Below are 21050 nucleotides of genomic sequence, written 5' to 3'. Positions count from 1 at the left end.
TGATTGGATGAATCAATGAAAAAAATAGTCTACGACCGGCAATGACGTCAACACGCAGTGCGGACCAGCCTTGACTGGATCTGTCTTTTATTTTTTCAATCAAATGTGTGGTACCGTCAGGCTGCCCTATTTTTCACGCTTCATCACATTATTTAGGAGAGGGGGTAGGGCTTGGCTAACAGCAATCGTAGTCTGTAGCCTACTTTAACTGTTGTGGATAACGAGGGAGGAGAACCTACGGTTAGGTACACTAGTTAGTTTTAATGGCAGACTCAAACGAATCCCAATCGTAGTCTGTAGCCTACTTTAACTGTTGTGGATAACGAGGGAGGAGAACCTACGGTTAGGTACACTAGTTAGTTTTAATGGCTGACTCAAACGAATCCCTCGTTTTTGATATTCTTCAACTGAATGTGGTTTGCAACGACCAGCTAATGTTTCAACCGGTATGATATTTAATATATAGCGGTACATTTTGAGGAGTGCTACAAACGAGCAGTTCGACAGGAAGTTGTCGATTCTCCCGTTAATACCAACTAGCTTACTGACGCATGTACTGCGCGGATAGCTTAAAACTCGGTTTCCAAGTAAGGTTGATGGGAATTCATAGACTATGCTTATCTGAAAAGCGAAACAAGTTGTGGGCTGTCGAACAGCTTTCAACAACCTTACAGGCTCTGTTGAGATCTTATGGTTCTTCTTTGTGTACCAGCATTCTAGGAATATGGTTCAACTAAGCTTAACAAGCAAGCTTTTTTCCCTGGAATGGGGCCCTCAGTACGAATAAAAATTGGAAAGATCTGATGTTGAGTTTGAGACAGTTGGCGTACAGTGTAGGGAGAATGATGTTTTGGAAGAAAGTCATGCGCGAATAACCTCTCGCTCTACTGTAAAGGACAAAGGCGCTGTGGGGCGACTTCATCGGTCATGTAAGGCATTTCTTTGCTCTAATACAAAGCAAAAGCAATCGACTAGCCACTGTTCTGGAAGCTTATAGTCGTTAAATGTTTAATTATTAATTATATTATTTCGTTTGGACAGTCCTACTCCTTGTCCTGGCACGACTACTCGGATGAGTTCACACCGAAGGAGGGAAGTATTGGACTTGACTTTCCCTCTAATTAGAGCTCATCAGCAGTGCACATCCTTGGTCGTGCTGGAATTTGAACTGCATACATCTTACATGCGAGGTGAACGTGTTACTACCACTACACCGCCACACGCTAGACGCACCTGGACTGTGAACAGGCGAATTTGTTTACACGCGAGCAATGTGATTGGCTAGGTCGATACTTCTAACGACAATCCAGTAATTATCCTCGTTGTGTCTGTCAACTGGCACGACGAACGGCTGATGCCATACGCGCACTGGTGACGCAATTCCCTGCCATATAATTAGACCTTTCCCAGTTAGAATGGTATATATGAACTTGGCCTCAAATACGTGCACAGTAGAATTGCAACAAGAACTGAAGTTATCGAGCAAGGATGTAGGATGAAACGGTTCACGAAGACTTGTCTACACTGTTTTCACCGTTGTACAAATCAAAATCTTCCTGCGCTGTGGTTCTTAGTCGAACTTGGCTAGGTGCCACAAAAACGACTTGTTCGTATTGACCAAAACAGCAGGGGGTGATGATCCTAATACTGGTTTATCACATTGTGTTGGTATGTTGCAGTCATTGGCACTCAACACTCTTGGGTATCTGGCGTCCGCACTCTTGTTTAGGAGCAACACTCAACCGAGTACAAACGAACGCTGTTAGAGGCAGTTGGAGAAGACGAACTTTTCATTATTTTGGTGCACAGAGTGTGCGCTCCAGTGTTTAGTAGTTCTTTCGCCCCGCGAAGACCCCCTACCGAAGCGACAGTTTGGCCTCCCCAAAGATGGTTACCTGGGAGTGGAATTTCTACCAGGCAAAAAGGCTAAGGGCATTGGACAAATAGTTTGTCATTCAGTAGTATTACCAGGGATATCGAGTGGGCTGTGAACAATATCTACTTATTTACACAATGTTGAGTGTAAGAAGACCAAACTGCACCATATTGTGCAGATGGCGTTTTAAGTTAGGCAAGCGATTACCGAAACCAGGTAGCAATAGGAAATGTCCCACTGACAGACTGACTTTCAAGGTTAGCTTCTCCCACTGGTGGGATGTAAGGAATATGGGTATGTGGATGGAGTACAGGTCTACTGGAAAGGGACACAGATTCCATATGAGTAAGCGATTCCGTAGTAAAAACAGGGACCACAAATCGCTTTGTATATCGAAATGATAGACAAAACATCAACAAATGATGAATGAGCTATTTTAGATGTGATAAGATCTCTTGGGACAATTAGTTTTCTATTATTTCGGGTCTTCAAAGCACCTGTTGTTGACTGAGATTTTATCTAATGTGACTGTCCTACGCAGTCAATCCTGCAAACCTGCAGAGATAACACACAAATGCAATGCAGCCCACAGTCTTTCGACACCTACACGCATAATTCCTTGTTACCCTACAAAGTCGTATTTGACCTTGTCTTTCTACTGTACACTACTGATTTCTGCCTACTGCAACCAGTTGGTACTGCAGACCACTGGTTTTTTTCTCGTGCTTGTAATTTTCGTCTCTCAGTCACCAAAAACCTTGTGGAGACAGGTGAATTTCACCGCACTTCACCATTTTATTGTAAATGAGGCTTCGTTCAGACCTCTCTGACCTTGAAATGACGAGGAACAGATGCTTGTCTGAAATGATACGCTTTTGTAAATATAAACGGGCTAATATATGAGCGAAGCTACCTTATAAATGTATCACCATAGATCGACAAGTACGTCAACCCACCAGTAATAGCTGAGCCTCTTTAAATCTTCGGGGAAACTATTATACTGTTAGGAGAAATGAAGAAAATTTCGAAGTTAGTGCAAGAATATTCTGAGATAGTCGGAAACGGCTGTCACAGGTTGGCTACAATATTCTTGTATTCTTCATTGGTGACAAAAAACCTATGAACCACACAAAAAGCGTCTACCTACTCATTCAGCCCTAATGAAAGAGCATGTGGTGTCTACTGGTTTAGTCTTAACTTTTTCTCCCAGTTCTTCTGTTCCCCGGACAGCCATCTGGCACTACTGCTGATAATATGGCCCCTTTCACTAGCTGTTTGCTCTTTCCCATATATATATATATATATATATATATATATATATATATATATATGAAAATACATCCTGTTATGTTTCTCTACAGAAAGGAGTTGTGAATAAATACGTGCTTTTTTGCACCTAGTAAAGAGTTGCAAGTATTAAATCCTGTACGACTTTCAAGCAACTTCGTGGCTAGCTTCTTCTCATTGGGGTCGTTTAATTTATGGATTTCAAAACCCTACAAACTATTTGCCCCTTGTTCTTCGATATACGTGCACTTCAACAAAAAGATATGCCTAATTTTATGTCATTTATCTGCTTATATTTTTGCTGACGAGTCCTATTTTACTTTGTACTGCCGTATTCGTCCGGAAGACACACGAATCTACCACCTGCGTTAACCTGTCAAACTTACTTGCTTTCACGAATGTCGTATTTGTTGGTTCGATGTATATAATCGAATTACCGGGGTCGAGTGTTATCCCAGCAAATCTTCATGCGGAAAATTCCTTCTTCGAGGCCTCTACTACAGGGCAAACCAACCAGTTGAGTTCGTTCAGTTGTTTCAAAGTGAGATGAGTAGATCTCTTAAAGATTAGCACATTTCGTCCATATCCGCGTAATTTTTTAGCCAAGAGTGTAATTCGACTAATACACTCATTTGAATATCAATTTGGTTTTCAATGGAAACTTATCTGAAACCACTCTGAGTTTACCGTTTATGATGTTCTCCAGTTGAATATCCCGCACCATGTTATCTCATGTTTAAGCTCGTACAATATTCGATATATCGCAGTACATTGTATAGGCGTAATGCACTACTCACAAGGCTACTGGAAGCAGCGCTTCTCGATGTTCATTATTTGGACGCAGTCCCCGAGTTCCCATCAACTACATGTTTTACTTGAATCCCAATTTCAACTGAACCCAAAAGTGCTATTCTTTAATTTATTGAATCTGATTCTTCATGGGATATCTTTCGATCAGAGTTGCCAAACAATGAGGAAACGCAGTACAGGTCGTTTATGATTGGTGGTGTTGTTCAGCAGTGTGCAGGGCACTGCTACTTGGCGTCTTGACTACGGATTTATGACTAACCACGATGTAACGCTGATTAGCCTAATCAAAGAGATTGATCCAGTGTTCATTAGCTTCCCGAGACCTCTCAAATTAAAGTTTATATAACTTATGATGCGGGTGTGAGTGTTTCCTTTTCTCTTTAAGTATCTCTCATTTTGTAAATGATGAGATGTTTGGTTATCGGTTTCAGTTTCAGTTTGTCGATTGGCTTTATCCACTTTGGGACAAATCACCAGAGCGCATGCAACAAATTCTGGTAATGTAGATGAGCTATTTAGCCTCAGTTTAATCATGGCGTTTCATTTGTGTGCATAACTAAGTTATATGTCGTCTTTCGTACCGTTGCCCTGTCCATCTCTTACAGGAAAACTTCAAGCAAGCAATACCCCCAATAAAGTAACACTTTCAGAACTTTTGCAGTGGGAATTCTCTTTACAGTCGGCAGCTGGGCGTGAAGCCCGATTCTACAAGAAAAGGTCCCAGTACAGGTGATGCAGATCCCCCTCTGCTTACCACCTCGGAAAAACACCCAGATCTGAACATTCGCTAGTATGCTTTGTCGCCTTTGTTGAAACACCTTCCATTCCGTCTACAGCAAGCAACGGCATTATTTAAGTGCACATCCCTTACTCTGAATGACGTTCAATTCGAATGGCGTTTGACCAATTCTCGCACTACTCGCGGTCTTGGTTGCAGCAATTGAAACAATCAATTAGAGAGTTTTATTGCTAATTTTATTGGGAACACTTTGCGACCGGAAGCTGTTGTAGCTTATACGGTCCACCATATCGTACAAATTAAAAAATGGCCAAACATAAAATGCATGAATAGTAAGAAGGAAGCTGGGATTGTCACAATAATTCGTCGATACTCTACACGAAAGTGACGATATAAATACAATGGTAAAAGATGTCCGCCGGTCTCAGTCAAATTCTCTTCTTTACTGAATAAGTTGACTTCCGATCTCCAGGCCGAGAGCCGTGAGAACTACTACTCTAGGGCGTTAACGGTGCTGGCTATTTTAGCTTCTTCTGTCGAGACTCTGTCTTATAAGTGACATCCAAACCAGTCATACCCTGAAGAGAGACATTTTGAGTGACCCTTGAGGGTACTTGGCTCTCCTTTCAAACAAAGTTGATCTGCTGTCAAGTAGCCCAGGAACGCAAGATCTTTCGTTCCTATTCACTTTCATTATATGAGTGTACATGATATTGCAAACATGGCCTGTCTAAGGATGAATTCGATGTGGGATGTCCTTTGGTTTTTAGATTACATCAACAGGCAGATCATCACGTTGCGTGTTTTGGTTACAACCGATTTTCAAATAAAATAGCTTCATTAAATACGTATGTCTCTACAGTAAATTCCATGAATACTTCCATGCCCTGTTTTACAACCTCGCCCACATGGAATCTCTCTCGCCCACATACATTCCATTTTTAGCCATTATCGTGGTTTGCGAAAAATGCACGCTATTGGGACCAACTGTGGTCCAATTAGGTAGAGTTTTGCCGTTTTTACTGCACGTAGCCACCAACCATTTACTTCACACAAAGTTTTATGAGCATTGTAGTTAACAGGGTGTTGCGGCAAAAGTGGATTTGTTCCGGTCAGTTTTTGGTATGTCTAAACACTATGACAGCCAGTTGTGAGGGAGATTGTTCAGCCATAGTGTTATACTGTGTTTTAAAATGCAAGAGCTCAAAACAACGGGGAAGTGTTACGAGCGAGATGACGTTGTTTTTTCCATAATCACATCATTTGTTACCTTACCATCGTGTCGGGCCGTAAGTTGCTTGTCAAACAAGCGTGAGTTGCGTGAAAACACTAGTGGATATTGTTAAGGGTATGGACTTAAGCAGATTTAGGAGGCGGCTTGACGCGATGTGGTGACAGTGTACTACTGACCTGTCGGGCCCGTTCTGAGAGAAAAACATTACGACCGGCTGGGACAAGAAAATAGTTCAAAGTGCAGAGGCAGAATGACAAACCAAGTACTTGGTTGGTGAAGACAATAACTAACAGAATGGATATGGGTGGGAATTGTTTCAAGTTGGATGAACGCTGAGGAACGTGGATAGGGAAACCGACACAGTTGGGCTGTGTGCGAAGGAAGGTATCATACCAATTCGGTTTTGACGGAAGGCTCACCTGGAACTCAAGTGGATCTCTCGTTCATGGTGTTTTTAAGCAACTGAGTGTGCTGCAGCAGGCAGCATTGTGTTTCATTGGGCACGATATTCGAGATATCGTGATATATCTATAGACGTAGTACAATACTCATAAGGTCACTGGAAGCTCTTCGACAACCCATGACCGCTTTCGCCCTTCTTGGAGCTTATCAGGTTGGCAATCTCCCAGAAATTCTGTCAACTTCATGTTCCAGGAGAGCCTATCGTCAAAAAGAAATTGGTATGCAAATGAATGTATTTCGCTAATTTCGTGCAATTTCGTCCACGTAGCACATAAGATCGACGGAATTTTGGAGACTGCGCCTACCTGATGAGCCCCAAGAAATATGTCAATTTACCAGGCATACTCATGGAAACGTTCCTGGGGATAATGACATTGCTAGTTTCTACTGTGCAAGACAGTCACATCGAACTTACAGCATTAGGTGTTCTCTGATGTACTGAAACGTTAAGAGCAGTTTTTTTCAGAGACAGAGGAAAAGCACTTGTTTTCGAGTAACCAATACCGGCAGCTTGGTTCTGTTCTATCACGCTTCACATTTGTCACACACATGTCACAGGTGATAGAAAGCAGTTTGCTGCACTGTTTCCCAATAAGCACACTTAAGATGTAGGTTCTGCAAACAACAAGCGGAAAAAACCATGGCACTCGATGTGCACCGATTCGCTGTTGTGTCGAGTAAGATGTTGGATGTCATAGGTTTGAATACACCGAGTGTATTACAAGCAACTTCTTATGAGGGCAAAGTTATTCCTAATGGTGATACGTTTTTCAAGATACAAATGAATGAAGTGCTCTTTTGTTACTTTGAATACTGATGAAGTGATACCCCCGACCATCGGTATCGTGAGCATGCCTTAGTAACTTAGCAGGCAAGTTACTGGCGAATCTCGGTCAGATTAATGGCACGCATTTCAGTGACCATCTGTTTGAGAAACACATTTTGATGTCCAGTAGACGGAATACAGAGCCGTAAGAACAGTTTGTTTTTTCAGCAGACCAGCGTAAATGAGCGCTCAGATATCTTCAGCTGGTGGAAAAGGAATACAGTAATAGGACCCAGTCAGCACTATAGGCCAGTTTAGGACCACAACGAATGCTCACACTCAATATATGATGATGGAGATAGTAGAACAAGAAGGGTAAAAATGAAAGATAAATTACTCAGAAGGAGAACACAACAGAAACCACCACTGGAAAGAGGTTATTTGAGCTCTTTTGGGGAGGTGGGGCTCACATTAATTGAGGAGCACCTGGTGAACCCTCTGGAGGAGTGACCAGTGTTCGCAAGATGAATCATGGTGATTGATGTGAAGACGCAAACTAGTTCAGCATACAATCCTGGGTATGGTTCTACAAGTTGCATATTTTACTGTTAATAAGCGTATTAACTGCGTTTGACTGGCTTGCGAAAGAAGTACGTCAGAAAATATAAAAATATATTCGGAAAAGACAGACAAAGTTAGAAAATGATGAGGGTTGTGGCCTTATTACTGCAGAAGTTGGCTCTGTCCCCTTCAGTTTGAAGTTTTATTTGAACGGTGTTGAGTATTTGGTTTCCTACTGCGAGTACATACAGTCCGGGCATGCGGTCAAACTTGCGTGAATCTTCGTAGTCAGATGGTTGATTTCAGACTAAAAAAATTCTTCAACGATAGGTTAACGAATATCTTTCTTCCCTTCAAAGGTCTGCGGTAGGTTAATGTATTTTGGTCTCAGACAACCTGGCCCTGAAAGAAGCGCCACTGGAACGGGGCAGGACACTTCTCCCTGTGTCATCTCACCAAGATGTATTCCTGAGTTGTAGCTTGATGCCACCAATCAACCTGTAATACAGCTAGCAGGACGGTCTAACTGTGAGTCCAGTACATGATTTTTAGTTTTCAAGCATACAATGATTCCATTAGTAACATGCTTAAAAAAATAATAAAACATTCTACAATTCACATAAGGCTTCTTCTGAGAAGTTGTCATTCGGCGAATCGGGCAACATCAGGTCAGGTCAGGTGAACTGGGCTGGAAGGATTCCTGTCGCCATTGCTATCCATATACAAGCTGATTCCACTGTTGATTAGCCATCCGTTGTTGAATGGTGGAGTTCAGCGACTGTTTGGAGACTCGGAGATTCCAAGGGACTCGTGAGATGCGCGCTGGTGATAATTTATAAAACAGCTATAGCTTGCTTTTAGTTTTTTCAACCTTGAAGAATGTAATTCAGCATTCGAATCTCAACAGACTCGGAGAAAATGAGATAAATGCAGTAAACAAAGTCTGTGTAGAAGTAGAATCTCTCACATCAACATGACAAATTTCACCGACCTCAGAGTGTATCAGGGCCGATCAGTTCTACCGAACACGTGGATGGGAACACTGTAGACCAAAACCCAGTCCTACCTAACTAGGGTTTTTGCAGTCGGCGGGTTTGTTTATGACTTGTGCCATTGTTTATCCAGGTGACGATTCGAATAATGTAATGCATAGACGAAAATAAGATAACAACTCTGAAAATCATCAGGCTGTCCGGATGGCCATGCCATCAAAACAACGATGGACTTACGTATGAGAAAATAATGGCTTAGGCCTCAAAATAGGCTTTCCATTCGACACACTGGACAATAAACTTTCCGAAAACGGGAGGAAAAAAAAAAATAGCCGGGTACACACTTTATCAGGCTGCCTATCTCCACCGAAAGTTAAGGAGAATCGTTTTGAGGCCTTGAATATGTATGTGAGGAGAGAACCGGCTTAATTATGTTCAACCCTCCATGGAAACCCTAAGTTGAATACTAATCACCTATTTTGTCAAGTAATTGATTGCTGCACGAACTAAAACTTCAGAGATCCTCCTTCAGTAAGCTTCAGCATTAGATTTGAATCCACAACAGGTGCACTGACTAAGCCATACATACAAACCTTCAATCCGGGTGGCGTTATCATGTTCCTGTATTCTGTGCCAGGCTTACTGTGTGTCTTCCAGGTAGGTCATTAGGTCATTGAATGGTACTTAAAAGTGAGCTTGCGGTGTCGCATTGTTCGACAGTTATAAATGCATTATTTAGTCAGGGTTTGATGAGCTGCATTCCATTGTAAATAATTCAGCTAAACTTATTTGTAAATGAGTAAAGGGTTTCCACTGAGCAGTTTTCGATTTAAGATAGCCCGGATAAGAATCAGGTCAGGAGAGACTTCTTAGTTAGTACGTTCTCAGGTGGGTTGGGGAATGAAATGTTTTTAGTATATCCTCAAATTACGAAAATGGTCAGATTTCAGACTAACTTTGGAAAATCCTTCCCATTAGTAATACGGTTGCTCAAAGCTCTTTGACAGCCCACTACCAGTCTCACTATTTCAATGGCTCATCATATAGTTTCATTCCCCGAGTTCCCATCGTTCTGGTTGCATTTGGACACCAAACTGTACACAGACCACCAAATACACTCATTTGAAAATCACACAGATATCAACGAGAGACACAACTAACGAAAAAAGGAATTTGCGGTTTTTTTTTATTAAATAAGAGTTCACAAACATTCCAGTTTACGCATACAGTTCCATTTGACGATAAAACTGCACCATTCGACAGTTGTTTAACCATATTTGTGTGCCCCAAAAAATAAACGATATGACAACTCTTCGATGTGATGAGCCACCTGATGAAACACTTTTTGAGGTACGCTGTATGTCAAAGGCAGGGAATAAACCCTTCTAACCACACGAATTTATAGCACTCTCTCTAATAGAAACGGATGTGACTGTTGGTTTCGAAATCAATATACCAGTGCATTAGCACAGAATGCAGTTTGACTCTTTGAGGAGGAATTTAATTCCATCTTGAGTATCACTGTATCACTGTGATAAAAGTAACGATCGGTCGCCTTTGGTTGTCGTGTGAGCGGCCGAGCTGACCGGTGATAAACTATTTATGGCCACGAATAGGTTGATGTAGATAACACCTGCCAGTTCGGCCGTCGTTGGATCAACAGCGAAGAAATAAGCTTGAAGTTTGCAACATAACAGCTTACTCTTACTAAAACCCTCATTTTTCGGGTATGGGAGTCTTCTTATTAATAATAAAACTATTGGGATCAAAACCATCGTTTCTCAGTACATTTTTGTCCGGTGGTCACACTTTCTTCTCAGACGTTTACCAAGGAGTGCTGGTGAAATTTGTGAGCACTAACGGTTGGTCGTATGTATGTGGACTTTGATTCGCTCCATTAATTACGCCTCAGTAGCAAAGCGGCAATAATTCATGCTGTTTGGTCATAATCTTTTCGCAGTGACTTCTGGTGCTGCATGCAAGCGCCTTTACTAATTTTTCTTATGGATTAGAATTACCAGTCATCTGTCTGGGAGAAGCGGTCTGTTCGAGCAGCAGAACTAAGATTTCTTCAGATGTTCGACAATCGTTGTCTCAGATGCATTGCTATTGTGGGTTGGCGTTAGCGAATCCATAAGGAGGCAATTAGAAAGCGAGTTTTCGGTTGTGCAACGAGAATCCCCATTGAAGATTGTGTCCAGCTCTAGAAGCTGCGTTTGGTAGGACATGCATTGCGCATCCCAAACATCGTTTATCATGCCGTTTTTCTCGCCCAATTTAGAGTGACGAATGCAGAGAGGTGGCAACCCTTGACCTGGCTGAGGGGTATGAAAGAAACGTTTAGTTGCTGCCGATGCTACTCGCCTTCCAGGGTGGGGATCGCGTGATCTTCACTGTGCCTGGTTGGAGACGCTGCAATATATAGCTGCTTATCGATATCAATGGCGTTCTTGTTTCTATCCAGATTGCCTGAATGAATGTCTAGAGATGTATGCACAACAGCCACAATCTCAGCCCTACATGCCATCGGTTGTGATGTCAACTTTTTGGTTCACCAACCGATGATCATCTCTTATCGAGAGATCCGCTTTCCTTAATCCGCTAAGGCTGTTATTGGACTGGGACTTCCTAAGGTCGCAGTCACTGACGTGTCTGCTTGCCATTGTGGGCTCTCTGCGTACCTATGACACTTTTATGCGTGGTACATGGCGTTGAATGTACATTTTTGCCATTTAATCTCACACCAGACCCAGTATGACAGACACTTTGTGCCTGATGTGAGAGTCTTGACTGTGCTAGCGTCTACCGCGCTTTGAAGAGCATTCACCATTGTTTGTCCTTTCTTCGGTTGTTGGTCTTTAGACGCGTTTCTAAAATCTTTACATACTTTGGGATTCACTTCATCAGACTGGAACTGTTCTTGGCATGATTTCGAATGGGACGTTTCTCTCTTTTCTCCCATATTCTCCTGTTACTCTTTCGCATTCATCGCTTGTATTCACTTTTTATGTTTGTGACCATGTTCTTAAAAGCTAAATGATAATAAATGTTGGTAAGGCAGCAAAGAATGAGTGTTGAACACTGGTATCCTGTTGTCGATGATGATGATGACTAATCACGGGTTTACTGCTATATTGCATCATACCAATTAAACTGTCCTTTGCTATTTGGCTTTGTGTATTTAATTTTGATTGGTCGGAAGGTAAGGTGATTCGTCCTCTTTTAATCACTTAAAGGGCTGATGTTCGATCCCGACCCTTCATTGCTGATTTTCTCTGTCTATGTATTGAAAATCTGGCAATAGTTCCACTCATATGCTTCCTAGCGGTTATTTGACAATTATGAATCCTATGGCTTCCACGGTGGAACAAATACTGAATACCTATATTAGTCTTCGAAACTTTCCCCATAAGCATTTTCGTAGAGGTGAGCTAACAATACGGCTTGCTAGTCAGTCTATGCGACCATTGCAAACACTGTGATGGATTTACGTTTCCTAATAACGCGCTGCTGATGTCACCTCGACTGGCGATGGAACGTTTGCAATTAAATTACCCAGCTCAGCTTACAAACCAACGACCATATATATGCTATGCGTACACGCCTACTTAGAATGTCTTAGACTAGAATGATGAGGCGGAAATTGCACAAGCATACAACTATCTATCAGCTTGAGTGCTTTTCTCATATACTAATGACCTTCAGTGATCCTGGAGGTTTTCTAAAGAACGACACTGATTGGGAGATTGTCATCATCATCATTTTCATCATCTGGGTTAGAAATATCAGTTTTGACACAAACACCTCATTTCCGTACAACCACCAGGTTTATTTAGGTGTACTTAAGGATATAAAGTGAAAAAGGGGAAAAGTTTGGGTAAGGGAGGGACCTGGTGCTGGCCTATCGCAAGAAGCCACAGGTGCCTATAACTCCTAGTGCTCAAACAGAAGAAGAAAGAAATTGATAGCAGGAACGCTATTGACATCGATTAGTAGCCGTCTATTGCAATGTCTCAGGTGCATGGGAAAAAGGGAGACAGTAGCGCCATTCCACACCCTCCTACCAAGCCACACGTTATTCACCTCGTGGTTTACGCCATTCTGAAGGAGGCACGCAGGGCGAAACTTGCCTCGGTAGACGATATTTCGACCTTCACAGCACATGGCTAATGGGAGTACTGGATGTTTTTTGCGACTGACGTATCTTCTGCACAGCCAAACACTCGTGTTCGCATTACTTTGATACTAATCCGTTGATACCACCTGACACCGGCAACACTCCTGAGACATCGGTGGTCGAAGGGCAGAAGAAGCCTCAGGTCAGCTGTCTACTTGGTTACATTTTGCAACCGTACACCAATGCAGCTCCTGCGGTAGCCCTGGACGTGCGAGACTTGAGACCTATTAATATGTTATTCTGACGCCAAAGTTAGCCTGTTGTCTGGTCCACGTGAATTTGTTATCTACTCCATTGCACTTAATCATGACTGCGTCCTTTCAGCATCAATTCTGGAAAAGACAATGCCGTTAATTAACTTTTCTATCAAAGACCAAACTGCAGTGTGGACCGCACTAAATGAATTTACTACCGTATCCATGCCATCGTTTTGTGATGACGAAAAATCTTCCGCGTATTGATGACAGCAGTAAAATTTGTTGCTTAGTGGCCGCAGTCTGTCCGCCCATAATTTGATTATGAGTATTGTCTGAAAGTATTGGCACTAAGGAAAATATAGTAGCCTCTACATATTGTTGTCTGTGACGGTTTTTGCTCGATCGAGACCGAAACAGCCTAGGCTATAGATATATGCTCATCCAAAGCCGTAGTGTACACTCAGAAAACCCGTACGCAGGTTCGGTTATTATCTTGGCCCCAAATAGTTCCCACAAATTACTCCAGTAACAGAATCACTGAAGATAAACAGGACTACTGAATTATACGTACATGACTACAAGCTAAAAACACCTATTCGCCCTGCCCTCTTCTAAGTAATTCCAATGTTCTTTAATTTGGTCTGGTTGTATTCCGAAATCACAGTCAACTGACTTCTTGAGTTCTTAAATTTTATAGTTTTGAGAGCTAGTTGATCAGTTCGTTCAAAGCCTCAAATGCACTCTCAAAGACTATGTTCCATAGATGGCAGGATTTTTAAAGTTATTTGTGTTTGTTTTAAAGTTAAAACCATACTCACCACAGGAACCCCATGGCACCCATGGCTGCAAACCGACGTTGGCCCGGTAAGTGGGTCCCACAAGTAAAACGTTTCAGTATTACCATCCTGCTAATTGACAGAAGGTTGTGAAGGCACATTACTCGTTCAAATGTGTAAGAGTGCCAGTCTGTGAACTTGATTTTCATAACTAAAACTGCACGTGTTACCGTGCTCATTGTATTACAGTTTGCCTCGACAATAATTATATATTACTTATAAAGCTCAGTAGTATATATTCCAGTGGAAAATTAGCACTCACCTTGCTCCGTAAAAGCTATCTAACTTGCTGGCTGTCCCTAAAAGGAATGAACATGGATTAAATTGTTTTCATCTTCATTTTTATGTAGGCTGTGTGTGTTGTTTGTGGCGTTGTGTCCACATTAATAAGTTATTCTCCTCGAACAGGAACCTCTGCCAATAAGGGACTACTTTGTCCCTTGTATTGGTGGGCTAAACGCCAAACTCACTGGGGGCCAGAAAATGGTGATAATTTCGGTTCTATTATTTCAAAGCATGGACCACCTTTTAAACAAATCGGGGAACCCGGGCCGGTTAATTTCGGTCAAGCCATGGTGATCCAGGATTTTTAAAAGCCAAGTTTGGACCTACTGTTTGCCTCAGATGCGCACTCCGCTTAGTGAGCATGAACACTGAGCTGTCAGCACAAGTGCGTGGTCACACAGCTTGCATGTGTGCAAATCTTACAGCATCAGCATGACGGTAATCAGCTCTTTTTTGCTCTCCACCACGGACACTTAAAAGGACTGCGGGATTAGTCAGTCTGCGATAGTTTATCTGTGTGGTTCATATTCCATTCGTCCAGACTAGCAAGCCTTGATAGACAAGATGTTCCTGAAAGCTGAAAAGTTCGGCTAAAGCAACGTCATAGGTTACCGCGGAGCTAAGATAACGCCGCTATTTATATTAAATTTAAGGGCACCATTATCATCAGGAAGTAAATAAGGCACAGAGTTTTTCACCCGCTGTTACCAGAAGGTACATTTGTGGCTCATATGCTTCAGTATCCCAACCTCTGAATCCCACTGGTAGGTGTAGAGTGGAGTGCTCTGTCCACGGATGTCCCTCCAAGCAATTTTAGGTGTTTTGTAGAAGTCCACTGCAGGTAAATCTTGATTAATCAAGACCAATAGCACTGTCTCGAGGCTAGTTCCCAAATAAATACCCTTAAAGGGAAACGCTGCTCGACCATTCTGATGTTGCGTGCCCTGAAAAACGCCAGGGTTTCAGTGACTCAGGCAATTTTTATGCAGCATTGAACACCGACTGAGGATTTCACAGGCATACATAATTACGAGGTAAGAAGTACTTGTACTGTTTTTCTTAACTTCGTTTTACCACGCCGGTTGCGATGACTAACTATTAATCTCACATTCAGCTTTATCCTTTGACCGTAGATAGTGTCTTCAACTATCCCTGTTGGTCGAAATTTGCCAAATTAAACTATTCAGGGTCAGGCAAAACAGTAGATAAGAAGTGATAAAAGTCGTGGTAACTGCTTCAGATAGGAAAGAACATTTCTTAAAATCATCGGTGAACGAAACTGCGGCAGTTGTAATCACTGTACGACAAGTACGTGGTTATTACAGCTGATGATGACATGAAAACAAGCATTAAATGCAATAAATAACGGATTTGTTTGTGAGTAATTGGCTCAAGGTCCACTTGGTTGTCATACTGTCATACCAGAAATTTTACCGACGTCTCTTAATAGGGACGTAACGTTGGCAGATCACGTTGATCAGTCAATACGGGTGAACTTTGCCGAAAGAGCCACTACCGCTTACCTCTTTGCACCCAGAGATAGTTGAGCTGCTGAACAGTACCTATAGAGTTTGTGCAAACAAAAGGCCTTGACAGATCGATCAAACTAGCTGTAATATACCAATCAAAACTGACTGCTTCATGATGTTATTGGACTCGTTTTATTCCATTCATTGACTGTTTCTTTTGCTGCGGATAAAGAGATAAGAAAAAAATACCAGTGGTCCGTGAACTTTGTCTTCCTGGGGTAGTACTCAGGTGTCTCATCTGTTAGAAGAGTTACTTCTTCGATAGAAAATTAAAGAAAATTACAAAAAGACATAAATCGACAACGCTTAACTTTTCTCAGTTCTAGATCAAAGTTTCACCCCGCAACGCTCAAGTGACAACCAAAATAATGGATACAAGATGTTTTGGAGCCCCCCACTTGTCTTGCCTGCATTTATTTGTTGTTCGTAAAGCAGTCTCATTTCTAACCCCATTTTAGCTGTTTGACGTCCTCGTTTCTGTTGCCGCAACGTCCCGAATCCAAAACTTTACGCTTAAAGTAAAGCAGATTGGAGCAGAATCAAAGCACTTCCGTTAGAGCCACCAAGATCATAGACGAGCTCTTCCACAGCCCATTGCAGGTCGCAGAAATCTCTACCATACGTAACACACCATATATAAACGCGGAAAGGCCAGGTAGCTCGAGAAAAAATTCCAGAACAGCTGCAGAAAGAGCAACCTTTTTTACGCGAAACTGCTGGTTCCCAGTTAACAATGGACATACAAGCCGACAGAAGTCCCCTGGCCTGAGGAACCTGCCTCAGCGGGTCCCAGTTAAAGTCAGTTTCAATGTCTGGTCCTCTTTTCAGAACAGCTTGGAAAGTAAGCGGTGGGTTCATTTCCAAAATTCTGAAAAACGATGAATTCTCAATTTGCCACATCCGTTTTCAGTTGACCAAGCAGCTAAGTTTTCTTCTACTCAAGATATCCATGCATGGCACTACTTTTGGGACTGATCAAAGCCCTGGAAAGCCCACTTCCGGTTTCGGTCTTTTTGGGGTGCTTTAAGTAGGCCGAATCCCCAATGTGTCATTGGGAGAACTTCGCCGTTGAGAGCCAAACTGGCTGTATGTCCAAATGGAGACTTGCCTGTAAGGGATCCATTTAACTCTCCGGCTACCACCACTTTTATTTATCTGCACGCAGGTGTTAAGGCACTTGCACACAATCATCTTAGAGACCACATCCTGCAAAACTTTTCCTCTATTCAGTCTGGAACGAAAACAGGCAAAAACCTGACTGAAAGTACGAACTGACTTTTACGCGATGTTTTATAAAATAACCTGAGAGGGCCTGTAAGTACTTGGGAGTCTTTGCAGAAAGAAAAACTCCTGTGCTGTTCTAATCAATTTCCCTGAGAGACTTATTCCACTGTCACGAGGATCTTCGACAATCAATAAATTAGGGTGAATAATAAGTCGACAATTTCCTTGGTGATGATCTGATCATCTCTCACGGGATTTGCAAAATTTGTTGCGCGGGTGAACAAGTTGTTTGGCGAAACTCTGAAGAGATTTGTTCCAAATTTCACACGCTACTCATCATCATCATAGTCATTGTTAGCTGTAATAACCGAGTACTTGTCCTACAGTGGTTGTAGCTGCCACAGTTTCGTTCACCGATGATTCGGTGAGGTGGGGTAGGTTGCTGCGCATTGGAGGCGGGAGCTGATAAATCAGTGTGTAAATACAGTACAGTAAGTGGACTATTAAGTTGGGGGACTTGGGAAGGGAGCTATGCATTGAAGGCAATAGCTTGGATGCATGAGCGCCATTGAGGGCGCGACTGGGCCATGTCTGCCAATGTCTCTAACCATTGATATGGCTCGTCTCGGGGTCCCCATCTAGGAAGACGGCAGTGACCGGCGCAGTTGAGTTTGCTGGCAATGGCTTTTATACTTCATTCCCATCTCATTGCTTAACTGCCTCGGTCTCTTCCACCCTTCACGTGGTTGTGTGAAAAAAACCCTTCGAGGAATTCGGTCGACTGGCATACGCAGCACGTGGCCAAGCCAGCGCAACCTATGCAGTGTGATCAGTTCATCTATCGAGGGCGAGTTATTTTTCCCGAATACCATTCGACGAACTTCAGCATTGCTGATCCGGTGTTCCCACCAGATTCGGACAATGCTCCGAAGACATCGACGTCCTCAGCGCGCAGCGGCCAGGTTTCTGATCCGTATAGTAATATGGGGCGCACCGCAACATTGTAAACTCAACCCCACTACGGTAAAAGGATGAATAAAAAGATGTGCTCGGTTAAGCTCAGTTATATTTTCACTGAAAATGAGTTTGGATGCATGTCCGTTGCTAGAGTGAGGAATTAACCTTCGTTCATTTGAAACATCAGTCTAAATAATAAGAACTCATTTCCAACGTGTTGACACATGTAGTACCAATGTAGACGTGGTCATGACATCACTTTTCGGAGGAGGTCAGTCTCCTGGCGACCAGTTCAGGGCACAAGTACTCCTGGAAGTGTAAGAGTTGTGTTTGGTCAATGTAATGCAGACCACTAGAAAAGACAAATACAAACAGTGTTTGAACTAAATCAGAAGCAAGCATACGTCTCATTCCAACAACCAACCATTTCAACCAACATTCAGTCTAAGTTATCCCATTTCCTCGAGGTACGGTAAACATTGATTACTGTGCAAACTGAAACGCCAAGCATTCAAAACCTGGATACTTAATCTAAGCCTATGCCTTGTAAAATACGCACTACGAGCTCGGCTTAGGTTCACGCGAATGGCTAATGGAAGCCACTCACGAACAAGCCTGAAAAGCCTCAGCTGTAAACCGTAGACACGTTGCTGTGGTGGGGTTACACTTCAGAGCCAACGACGAGTATAGGCTGACCTAAAATCCCTGATAGAAAATACCAGCTAGACCGACGGGCATCTTCTTATGCAGGCAATTCTTTCATAGGTTGATTTGTTCTTCAAGACTATGGATAAGTTTGACACAGTTGGCGATGTGTCTAGAGATGGTTGCTCCGTTACCTAGTTGTTTCCGAACTTCATCAATCCTGTTTTATTCGTTCCATACAGAAACTTCTCAGTTATTGATTGATCCCGAGTTAGTCCAGCGGTTAAGCAGCGAACTTACTGATCAGAAGGTCTGTGGTTTGAACGCAACTCCGGTATTTCGACTAATCCTGCCATTGTTCGGGCAACCTGACAGTATCTCAGCCCTTGTACTTCGTTAGGTGGCACGGGTATTGATTGATCCCGAGTTAGTCCAGCGGTTAAGCAGCGAACTTACTGATCAGAAGGTCTGTGGTTTGAACGCAACTCCGGTATTTCGACTAATCCTGCCATTGTTCGGGCAACCTGACAGTATCTCAGCCCTTGTACTTCGTTAGGGTGGCACGGGAGCTGGGCACTGAAAAACTACCTCGGCTTAACAATTATTACTATTATTAATATTACTGGCTGACATTGGTTGCTGACGTAGTGGTAAAGTTCCAGTCTAGTCAGTCCACTTCGTATATACTGTTTATTTTTCTCAGAGCCGTAACCATCATCTTCATGCCCAAATGGTAGATTTACCGGAAGGTATTGGAATATGCCGCCACATAATTTGCTCACCAGATACGATTAAAGTCAGTCATCCCAAAGACATATATGATATAATTTCATATCATACTGGGAACGTTGAACGCCCTCAGAAATCAATTCACCTTTGGAATTTTGTCAAGACATCTCTTTAAAAATGTCAGAACTCTTAATTAAAACTGGCATGAATTTTAACGTTAGTTCACCAGGCACAAGTTACTGGAAATCTGGCTTTCGCTATTCATAACAACAAATTTCGAACATCGGTTCCTTTTATGGGGATTATTCCCCAAAAGAAAAGGCACGATAAAAAATCAACGTATGCTGAAAAAGGTTTCCGTGAAGTGTTCCGTCACCCGAGTTGCTCAAACATGAGTAACCCATAAAATCCTACTGTCTAGCGGACCGAATATAAATGACAAGTCTAAGGCCCACAATGAGCTTTAGCAAAAGTTGAATGCTTAGCTGACCTCGGTTAACCATTCTAATACCAATCGATAATCAATCTCATTGAGACCTGAGATGCGTTACACTTTCCGTTCTTATAAAGCGGTAGAAGTAAAACAAAACTTCGATTTCACATCAGTCAGACGCCGACAATGAGCGAACAGCTGCTGGTCCAAACGTACTGCTTTGGTGAGCTGCTTTAGTCGGGTTACTGGCGCTCAGCATTAACCATCAACCGAAATATGGATTGATAGATAGTATCATACGCGCACTCCACCTGTGACGTCACTGAGAGATCATCTGACGTTGCTTTACAACTCCATCAATTCCAGATGACGATTAGGGAGTTGGACAGATCAACGGCAAAGATAAAATGGAACAATTCACCTGGAACTTTACCATTGCAGTGGCAATCAATACGACTTCCACATACGTTTAAGTGAGAAGTTTCTGTGTAAAACAGTTGAAAAAAGTTCACAAATCTCGAATGTAAACTTGTAAGTTTCTAGGCAACCATTCATAAATAGTCAAGTGTTCTTACAGGTCAAAACAGATCAAATAACTTCTAAAGAGAACCCGTCACATAAGAAAACGATACTTGGTCTTGTGGGTAATCCTAATGAAGTGAAATCACTGGGCTGTCTAACATTTATTTGCAACCGCATATTCAGTAACATATCAAAGTTCCTGCTGTTGTTTCATTTATTTAAGAGAACATGCGATCTTTGTTCATAAAGCAATAGAGACAAGGTGGTCATTTGAACGCCAAGGCGAAACAGATACAGAGATGCTCTACACTTATCCGCTGAAGTATAAAACGAAACAAGACAACGCTAACCTGCAATATTCAGTTTCCATTGTTTTGCATTACTTACCTGGGTTGAACAGGTTCATGATCTATATAGTTGAGAATAGGCAGGTGTAAAACTTAAACTAAGTTTAGAAAAGGGAGCAAAGTGTATACCTTGTTCATCATATCGACTAAAACGCATACCAATTACAGAACTAATAATATCATTGGATTAAGCAACTACAGTAAGGTAAACTCAGCAAACATGAAAAAACCTAAACAGATGATTTCCCTCTTTCTTAGGCGTTTCCTTAGCTTTTTTGTTGCATTGACCTTATCATGTACCTAAAATGGAACAGGTTGCCATATTAATAGTTCGCGAGTCATAGCCTCACCGACTCAGTTCCTGCAGACATGAGCAGATCAAATGTTCTCACACTACCACATATATGACAGCCAAAGCGAATAACGTTGTATATATATATAT

At 42.2% G+C, this 21050-nt stretch overlaps 1 protein-coding gene across 1 annotated transcript in view; it reads left to right on the top strand.

Annotated features, from left to right (window-relative positions):
* Positions 1-21050, top strand: part of T265_04758 (hypothetical protein) — a gene marked incomplete at both ends in the record, with an annotated part of 77342 nt that overhangs the window by 41555 nt on the left and 14737 nt on the right. Inside the window, one exon of the mRNA XM_009169583.1 lies at positions 13904-13965. Coding sequence (XP_009167847.1) covers positions 13904-13965 — 62 coding nt within the window. The remainder of the gene's footprint in view (positions 1-13903; positions 13966-21050) is intronic.

Source organism: Opisthorchis viverrini (assembly GCF_000715545.1).
Source record: "Opisthorchis viverrini unplaced genomic scaffold opera_v5_82, whole genome shotgun sequence".
In the NCBI taxonomy this organism is placed as follows: Eukaryota; Metazoa; Platyhelminthes; class Trematoda; order Opisthorchiida; family Opisthorchiidae; genus Opisthorchis; species Opisthorchis viverrini.
Note: the sequence above shows the minus strand (reverse complement) of the source record. Positions and strands in the feature narration are given on the sequence as shown.